The sequence below is a fragment of the Morus notabilis genome, unplaced genomic scaffold, assembly GCF_000414095.1.
Source record: "Morus notabilis unplaced genomic scaffold, ASM41409v2 Scaffold1960, whole genome shotgun sequence".
In the NCBI taxonomy this organism is placed as follows: Eukaryota; Viridiplantae; Streptophyta; class Magnoliopsida; order Rosales; family Moraceae; genus Morus; species Morus notabilis.
Genome location: NW_010368052.1, coordinates 95,572 through 105,656, shown reverse-complemented (window position 1 = coordinate 105,656; position 10,085 = coordinate 95,572). Strand labels below are relative to the sequence as shown.

The 10,085-nt window shown below is 39.0% G+C and overlaps 1 protein-coding gene across 1 annotated transcript; it reads right to left on the bottom strand.

Annotated features, from left to right (window-relative positions):
• Positions 1–1,246: 1,246 nt before the first annotated feature.
• Positions 1,247–10,084, bottom strand: LOC21393397 (the record flags this gene model as incomplete). The annotated part of the gene is made up of 15 exons (XM_024176188.1): positions 1,247–2,042; positions 2,225–2,311; positions 2,942–3,075; positions 3,179–3,329; positions 3,456–3,731; positions 3,842–4,057; positions 4,181–4,377; positions 5,335–5,430; positions 5,844–6,023; positions 6,105–6,234; positions 6,385–6,697; positions 6,838–6,890; positions 7,002–7,193; positions 7,280–7,408; positions 7,487–10,084. Coding segments are annotated over 15 exons (4,839 nt in total), but the record flags the coding sequence as incomplete, so codon positions are not given.
• Between the last annotated feature and the right edge of the window lies 1 nt (position 10,085).

Here is a 10,085-nt window from a genome sequence, read left to right as displayed (position 1 = left end):
GCCGCATAGATTGACTCAAAAAAAAAAAAAAAAAAAAAAAAAAAAAAAAAAAAAAAAAACGTTTTTGCTCTCTAATTTGTGCTTATTGGGAACAAACTATGCGTGGGGGAATTTTCTTTGAGAAGTTAATTATTGAAGAGAGTTGAGTATCTCTCACCATTTGTATATTTATCTATAAATGTAGTTGGAAAGACTTTCCTAAGGCAGAGTGAAAGTCAAGTCGTATAAATCCATGTTTCACATGGTTGTCTTATGCCTACATCTTTAAACAGTAAACACCCTATTTTCAACGCAATGAATGAGATCTTCTAACTAAGGGCTTGTTGTATATGAATGTGTTACATCTAAGATTTGTGTTAAAGTATGGCGGAAGACGTGTTCCTTCCTCCACAATGTCTCCCCCTCATAGTATTTTCTCTACAATATATATATATATATATATATATAGAGAGAGAGAGAGAGAGAGAGAGTTTGTATCCATTCTTTGTTAAAGTTGTAGAATCGTTCCCTGACAAAACGTGGATTAACCTTATTCTCTTATCACGGACGTCTGAAAGTGGGTGTAACTTTCACAATAAAAGTGAACTATTATAATTTTACGTGTTCTTGTTTGTTTATTACTCTTCGTAATATAGAATTAGCGCATATAACTCTTTAACATTTTTATTCTCTCTCCCTTTTTTTTTCCTTTTTCTTTTTTGCTCATGTGAGTAGGGACGTGGAGGATCTATTTCTCGAGTCTTCAATATGCTAAATTGAAGTCCTCTTTTACCATCCTATGTGCAGGCTCAACAGGCTATATCTTTAATTATTATTAGACGCTTCTTAATTCTTTTCCCACAATCTTCACATGCATATAAAAAAATAAATAAAAATAAATAAATAAAAAAATAAAGCAGCCATAATACAAACGTTGCATTGTGGTGCCACGTTTTGCAGTAATTGAGATTGAAACTGTGTTCAACAGTTTCGTCTCGTTTTTCTTTAGTTGGACGTTTTCCACGTACATAGAAAAGTCATGTATTTCGTGCATATATACACACATGAAATTCCAAGTTTTAAAATGGTTGTATATAGATTTCTCTTTACAAGCTTATTGTCACAAATAAATTATGCATTACATAAATTGTACAATTACAAGACATTAATCAATTTCTAATAGATTGCATACAACTATACTTCATAACACGCTTGAGATTAAACTGAATAGAAAACTTTTTATGAAATTAATCGCAGAAATCTCGGTAGCCTAACAACTTTTCGTCGATATCAAATTGACAAAATGATGTAAGAAATTTACTGTACGCTACAGTTGAGAACCCAACAGGGCATACTGTGATCTGTACAACACATTTTTCAAAAAATTTCAGGGGCATTTTAGCAAAAAAAAAAATACAAAACATCTAGCAGATATTTCTCAATCTAAAACTAAAGTTCCCCTGTTACAAGCAGTTATATGTATATGAGCGTCATGTTATGTCTTTCCTTCAACCGCACATAGCCACCACCACCTTGTATTTAAGCCTCCATTCGTGTATAAAACCATCTTATTGGAGATGTCCAAGAAATAATAGATTAAAAAAAAAAAACAACAAATTTTGGAGGCACGTACCCCGATTATGCATTCGGAAATAATAGCCGCTGCAAGTATCAAATGCTTCTGGGCTTTATGGTTGTCTGAAAATTGAAGAAACTCTTTTGAGATGCGACTCTTCCCTCGGGACCAGTTGCTCCAACAAAAACTCTGATTATACAACACTCTTGAATTTTACATCACAACTGTGGACTTTTAAATTGAAAAATCTTCGCCTTCTCAGGAACCACTTTTGCAACTATTACTGTATGAAAATGGGTATTAGCAGGACTTCATCACCTTAAACGGATGCCAGGACGCATTGCGCCACCTGAATGCTCGGTACTGCAGAAAATAATGCGATGAGATCCACAAAAAGAATCTAGTTTACAGCTTCAAAGAAAAGAACTTGAGGTTGCAAATGCCCTTTTTCACATGATTTAAGAACATCAGTCCAGCTACCAACAACCTAGACAAGGCAGAAGGCAAAAGTTGTAACACAAGAAAAGATGGCAAGAGAGATGTCACTTACAAAGCTGGAACAATGAAAATGCTTGAGAACGCCACAACTAATAGAAAGTGGGCCCCATATTGTGGGACCTATTTTTGGTTATTGTGCGGTGCCCCTGGCATTGTTCTAAATGAACTTACCTTGACGGTGTTATCATCATACATAATCCAGCGTCCATGATCATGACTATAGGCAAAGCAATGATAGTGTTGGCCATAATAGCAAACCTAAAGTTACACGGTACAAATAAGTTAGAAACTCTTTCTTGTAATTAATAAGAAAACATCCATTGATTCAAAAAAAAAAATTGCGGAGCAATTACAAAGGAAAGAGGATAAGGAATCTCAAAAGCAAAAAGAAACATAAAACGAACAAGAAAATAAATTAGAGTAAGCTAACAGAGACCAAAAAGGCAACAATCCAAACACTAGAGGCAATCAAACCCCCAACAACAAATATTTCAGAAACTACTACACAAAAGTAAGCAGTTACTGGACCAATTCAACAAATCAACATGACACGCCTCAATATATGGAAAAACAAGCAAGCAGGCACCAAATATTGAAATTAGAGAAGACACGTTTGATATTTTCTCCACACTGAGCTCCCGATTTTTTAAAGATTTCATCGAAACTGTTTTCTTTTTGCCAGAAAGAGGAAAGAGGGAAGATTGTCAAGGGTTCCAAATTTATGGATAAAGACGATGCTCTTTGAAAACAATCGAAAAAACTAAACATTTCTCTTCCATAAACATGCAACTCCCTTGAATAATGTTTTTTTTTTAACTGAACAAGCAAAATATTTACATGTAAATAACGCGGTAAAGGCTTTCTAAGGTTTATCCTAAATATACATACCACAGAAACCAAGCTATGTCTGTTCCTTGGATCTAAACCGCGATATAGGACACTGATGTCTATCTCATCATTAAGAGCCCGTAATGTTGCTGTGATATCCTCAACATTCTCACAAGTATTCTGCCAGCCCAAGACTGCATAGACAAGTACGTTTGTGGTTTACAAGCAATTTTGTTTTCTTTTTTCTAGATCCTATAAAAAGAAATTGAATGTTCTCGCAAAAACTCTATAACTTACCAGTAGTAAAAACATGAGGAGGAGATGATGAAAGAATGTGGTGGATGTAGTTGAGTTTCCCACAGCCTCCATAATCAGGATTACAAGTTAACTGATGATTCATTTCTACAAGGTTTAAAAGCTCATCAAAAGAGCTCTCGGAACACATAATCTGAATAGCAAAGAAGGGTGCAAAGAAAAAGAGAAAAATCAGTCAACATATTGGAAACATCTCAACTAATTTCTCAAATTTAAGGGAAAAAGAGAACCCTGAAAGTGTACTCTTCCTGACATATACCTTCATTGTTCGAAGAGCACTAGCATTTATATTGTGAAAGAAGGAAGTATACTTGAGATACCTCGACTGCAATTCACAATTATAGCAATTCATGCGTTCAAAAATGTTCATTCCAAAAATTGAATGTGCAATACAATCTTCATTCACACAATCCCAAGAGCTCGTGTTGCTGCTTGCCACTGATGCAGTATCAGAAACACTTGAACCAGGAGTAAACGACTGATGAAGACAATCAAATATCGCCGCCAATACTTCAGAAGCATCATTCATCTGACCCTGCAATAGATATTATCTCAATCACAACTCACCAACTTCCAATGATTTGATGACTCGTGAGCAAAAAATGTGAATAGATGTTGTAGGAAGTTCTATAAAAGACTGATTACCTCCTTGAAGAAATTGCTATTCGGATAGAGGTTGCTCAAAGCTGTTCTCAAAGAAGTAGGAGCAACTGCTTCTCTTCGCGTATCTGTAGATGCAATGCTCAATGCAGAAAATATTTCTTTCAATGCACAGATAACACAAGGATCGCCCACATGAACATGCTCTGATGTTGATCTCCTCAGGAACTCATCACGGAACCGTCTAACATGCCATAATGACTGCGTTTATACAGCAAAAGGCAAAATGTCAAGATGCTCAGAAATATTTCATACGACAAAAGGTGCACTAAGATCATATATTTGAGTCATTTGACCACCCACTTATCATAAGACTGCACCTACCTGTATAATAACGTTCAGAAAGCAATTGTATTCACCAACTTCATTCTTCAATCCCGTACCTAACACATCAACTCTGTTCATGTTACTAGCTTGGACATCACTGGGTACAGCACCACTGTTGTCTACTTCCCCAGAAATCCTCTGAGGTGACTTCAAAGTTGAAACAGGGGGTATTTTTTGATGTGCTTGGAATGTGTCTGCGAAACAACAAAAGTACAAGCTTAGGCGGTACAGCACCAGTAACAAACTAATTTAAAAAACAGAACGCAAAACGAAGTGCCCCGAGTACAACACACTGGAAAATTTGTTTGTTGGTGAATAGAGATAGGTCAACACCATAGTTCTGTCAAGCTGCTCTAAGAAATAGTTATCATCGTGCAAATCAGACTAGTGAATCAAACTAAGTCCACTCAGGACCTTCACCATGTTGTCTCAAATAAGCTAGTGTAGTGTCACAGATACACTTACAAGTGCATGAATCGGCCACATTTTTTGACAACCGCGTCTGTTGTCAGTGTATCATTTTATTTGTTTGTTTCAGATCAACTTGAAAACCAACATAAAAATCATGTTTGTTTATCATTAGTAGGCACCATGAGTACTTAGTGCTTGTCATGATGAAAATTCCCCAGCAAAATAAATTGACTCGTTTCAGAGTATTATCTATCACCTGCTTGGTTTAGGAAATGTCAGCTAGAAGACTGAACAGTAACCCTACGGATGCCATCAGAAAAGACTTTCTATTTGACAGAAGAAAAGAGAAAAGAACGAATCCATAAATTTTTGACCAGGTATTCAAAATATATACGATCCACCCACATGTATATAACTTTTCAAGTCTGCTCATGTTACAAAAAATTTAATCGCAAAGCTTACAATCTCCTGAACATTTCCATGCATGGTCAATCCTACAAAGCCCAAGGGTAACCAATTCAAACAAACGAGCAATCTTATACGATGAATAAATTACCTTCTACGTTACTCATCCAAAAAAAAAGTCCACAAGAGTAGGAATGTGACCGTTTCACCTAATTTCCAATCATAAAATTATAAATCTAGTTCTCTTAAAGTCCATTCCTGGCTGACAGCTCCAATCACATCAAAAGTACAAATATAACAAATAGCAAGCTTACATTATGTAACAAAACCCTTACCTAGGCTTTGGCGCATGGCCCTTTTAAGGTCAGCTTGAAACCTTTCCTCATCATCCGCATCCACATGCATCTGTCTCAATGTCTTTGCTCCATTGTCTAAAAAAAATAAAAAAAGAATTAACTGATATGCATTAAGACATAACAAAGGTTTATTTGTGTCTTATAGAAAAATGCCAAATGAGACAAGGTTCATGAAACGCTCGCAGTAATCAATATCCTGTCTCCATTATAACACATGAGCAAGCAACGGTTACAAATGCTCATCAAACTAAAAGGCACCATTCTTTGAAGGCCTGTGTTTTATTTTAGTTCTATCAACATGTGAAACATTCTACAATTGCGGATTGATAGAAACAGCAACAGGAATATAATTAATAACTAAATGTGCAACACATAATGCATCATGTATATTCTAAGAATCAAATTGAAAAAGAAAAATGATCTCCTAGTATTTTGCAAAGCCAGTTCATGAAATTACTGCCGTCTCTATGGACTGTGATAGAGTTTACCTTCTTCTTTTAAGCCACCATCAACACATGAACTCCCAACTTCAACACTTTCTCTCGATGACAAGGTTTGATGCTTTCCATCGGCAACTTTAGAAGAACCCCTCTGCCGTCTACCTTTTCTTCTTGCTCGTCGATCAGCGGGCAAAAAACCATCATCTGAAATTCCCCCATCAGGAAGGCCTGCTCAATTAAAAGAAAATTATAAGATCTCTAATGTCAAAGAACCCCAAGTATCATTTGAGGAATCCAACCAATACCAACCTTGTAAAATATTTGTCTGATCCTCATTACTTGTTGTTTGAGTAGTAGAAACAGTAGCGGATTTGATGGGCAGTGCTGAATGATTTGGTGTGCCGCTTTGAAGACCCTCTAAATTATTAGCCAAGTTCTCCTGAAAAGTGCAAATTCATTAGGATTTTTTTTTTTTTTTTTTGGATTCCAACATCCTCTCACAAGTGATGTTTCTCTAAATTAGACAGCATAAAGTCACATTCAAATGATCTTTAATATCCAACTCATATTCCAGCTCTTCTATGCTTACCTGCATAGAAGGTTTAAATTGCTCATGCACACCCAAACCAACAGAACTAGATTCCAAATATCCATCATGCTGCCCATCTGCTACCTTCTCAGAATAAGCTTGAGTAGCTTTCTTTTGTTGCTCGGCAAGGAGCTTCTGTTTAGCCTCATTCTCAATTCGTCTTTGATATTCTAAAGTCTCTTCCAACTTCCGTTCCTCTTCTTCAAGTTCAATTCTTCTAAGTTCCTCTTCCTGTTGTTTTAATTCATCACCATTCACAGTAACAACAATCTCAGAATCTGGATGATCGCCATCATGTGCAACTGGAAAGGAACTGCAGCAGGAGACATAAAATGTACATTAATAGAGAATAAGTACTCACAAAGAAAAACCAGTAAACAATTTCGCAATAAATTGACAACATTTAGGAGACATAATATAATATTAGTTTGCGTAGTTAGAGCAGTAACATACACTGAATCATCAGCCTCATCATGAAACCTCTGTGGCTCAGAAACACCAATAACCTGTAAAAGTAAGGAAAAAATTTAATAAAAGACACTTGGCTTGTGTGCACTGCGCACATGCATTTGCAAACACCATGTTAAAAACATAAGATTACACCAAACAGGTGAGACCTTCGAATCTTTGGCTTTCTTATAGTCCTTGTTCTTTCTTTTGTCCTTTGTTTTCTCCTGAGTATGTCTCAAATTATCATTTCCTCCCTTGACAGCCTTCTTAGAGTCCAGAGCAAGCTCAGCTAAAAATGCTTCTCTTGCAGCATCAGACTTTTCCGTTGCATCTTTCTCAGCCAAATCCTCCAAATGAGCCTGAAAAAATAGGAATTGCAAACACACATACAATCACGTAAGCATGCTAAAGAACGTTGCCAAATTTCAACTCTTCCAATACAGACCCTCAGATATGACTTCACAAGAGGCAACAATATCGACCGGAAATCATGGGCAGCCGCAGGCTCGACCTTAGCTTCCAACTGCTGCATCCCAGTAACACTGCGCATTATCTGTGCATCGATTTTACTAAGCTGCACAACAAACCGAGAAATGATTAATATTTACACTTTCAAATTATAAATGCATCTAAAACCTATAAATACACTGACCTCTACATATAATTGTTCTTTCTGCCTTTGAATTGCAACTTCTACACAAGTGTCCACTTGGTGCAAATAGTCCTTAGCTCTCCAATCATCATATTCACCAGATTCCAAATCAGGTAACTGCGAATTAGCACTGCCATATGATTCCTCATAACCAAACTGATTCACATTCAGAGTTTCTGCTTCTTTTAAAACATTTGATATGGCATCTAACTCAATCCGACTGCCAAGGATCATCATATCATTTTCACTCTCAAGAAGCTCTTCTCTTCGTTTCTTCAAAACAGAATCAAAGCTCTGGTAAATAAGTTCTCTATCGTTTTCCCTCCTCTTAGCTTCTTCAACACACAGGTCCTCTACTGCTTGTAACGCTTCTTCATGACCTAACCGTTCACATTTTCGTTCACAAAGGCTCTGTAACTGGTGAAACTCCTTCTCAAGCATCTGGAGTATTTCTACTCCTTCACGCGCTTTTTCTTCTTTTGCATGCACCCATGATGCCAATTCTTCTCCACTGGTTGGACCTGCAAATATCCACGACAGTAGAGCATTGGAATTGGTAATATCCCCCGCGGCATTGCTGTCAATAGCAGAAGTTGCAGCAGCAGCATTGTCTTTAGCAGATTCAGAAGACAATAAAGATTCATCAAGAAGTAGGAAAGATGCATCTCCATTGAGAACAATCCGCTCCTTGATCTCCAAACTTTGGCTACCTTTATTGGCATCAACAAGGAGATTACTACTTTTCTCAGAATATCTACCTAAACCACAAGATTGGGATACATCCTGCAAGAATTTAAGGATTTTCTTTAGCTGGGAAGATCCCATAAAGCAAATGCACATAGGTGTTTGCTCCACACCATGGTTAAGAAGCTGGGAACCTGAAGCAATACTCTGTAGCTCATCCATTGCAAATTGAATAACCCTGTTGAGATGGCTTGCCGCAAGGCATCTATGCCTGAAAAGCACCTCAAAAAGAGAATGGATTCTTTCAAGAAGCTTTGCACACTCGGAATCATCAGATACTGGCCAGTTATCAGACAAGGAAGAATATGCCATAGACCTGTTGTCCTCGTGACATTCTCTAGGTTCTATGTTGGGAATTTTTACATCGTTAGTGCTCTCAACAGTACTATCACCGCTAATATCCCCAAGATTTTGCTTCTCAAGTGAAGAATCCAACATATCTTTCGAGCAATCATCAAAATTCCCTGTGTGATCAACAAAAGCAGAATCCTTACACCTCGTTTGATTTCTAAGCATCTCAACTGCAGCTGACACATCCAAAGGCTTCCAAGAACATTTAAGAAGCATCTCAATCCATTCATTATCAACGTTTTGAGGCAAAACTGACTGCATTTTAGGTAAGAGGCTTCCCATGTGCTCCTGCACATGGTGATAGTGAGACTCCGAATCTGAAAATCTATCGTTACAGCTGCAGCAAACCCAGAACTTCCATGACCTATTACTCTCCGCGAACGACAATGCTTCTGACAAAACTTCATTTGCCAAACTATCCTTCAACGAACCGAAATGTTCCTTAATATCAGAAACCCGAATCCTAAGCAACTCCTTCTTGGCATCAATACTAATGGAATTCCAAAATGATCGGACAAAATCCCTCCTTTCGGAAGATGATCCAACTTTTCTTGACTTCCTACGGTCACCAACTCTCTGACCAGATACTGAAGACGAGTCCAATCCCTTATCAGCCATATCCCCTCCATTTTCCAACTGGGGCACCTCAGACTTCTGCTGCAACAACCTAGCCGCAGCAACTCGAACTTCAATCTCCTTCCTACGCTCTTCAAGCGTCTTGGTGGCCTTCTTAATCTCATTGGGCCTCCTAGCTTGAACCAACCTCACCTCCATTGGGTCCTCAGCCACCCTCCTAATCGGAATCAGCCGGAACTTCTCGTCGCCATTCCCCAAATTCTTCATCCATGACGATATCGAAGCGATATTGGACTTCTGAATCAGCTGCCTCAGCTCATTGTGCACGTGCCCAATCCGATCCTCCACCGACGAGAGCTTCTGCTGGCTTTCGTCCTGCAAGCTCTCTTTGGCGGGATCGACAGGATTCTCGATCACCAGCGCCCGCTCGCACTCCCTCACGGCCTCCTCATAATCCTTCGCGTCGTTCGCCACTTCGTAGAGCAAATTCGCGTAGAAATGCGCGAACTCGATCGAGTTCGGCGACAGCTCTACAGCCCTCCGAGCCGCCTCCACTGCGTTCCTCAAATGCCGGTTCTTGGTCGTCTGGTCGTCGATGAGCGACGCCACCTTGACGCACACCGTTCCTTGGACTCTGTGAACTAGGGCAGAGTGAGGCGAGTTCTCGTAGCGCTGGCTCGACTCCTTCATCAGCCTCAGCGCCTTCGTGTGGTTCCCACGCCGGAGCGCCGTTAGGGCACGCTCGCACTCAAGCTTGACGGCGGAGTAGGAGGGAGAACCACTGCCGTCCGGTTCAGCCGACGGCCAAGATTCAATCTTGGACTGCGAGATTGAACTAGGGGTTTCGCCGCTCCGGGAAGGCGCCGGTTCGGCCGCCGACGATTCATCATTGCCTGTTGTTGCAGCTGCGGCGGCGACCACCTCTTCG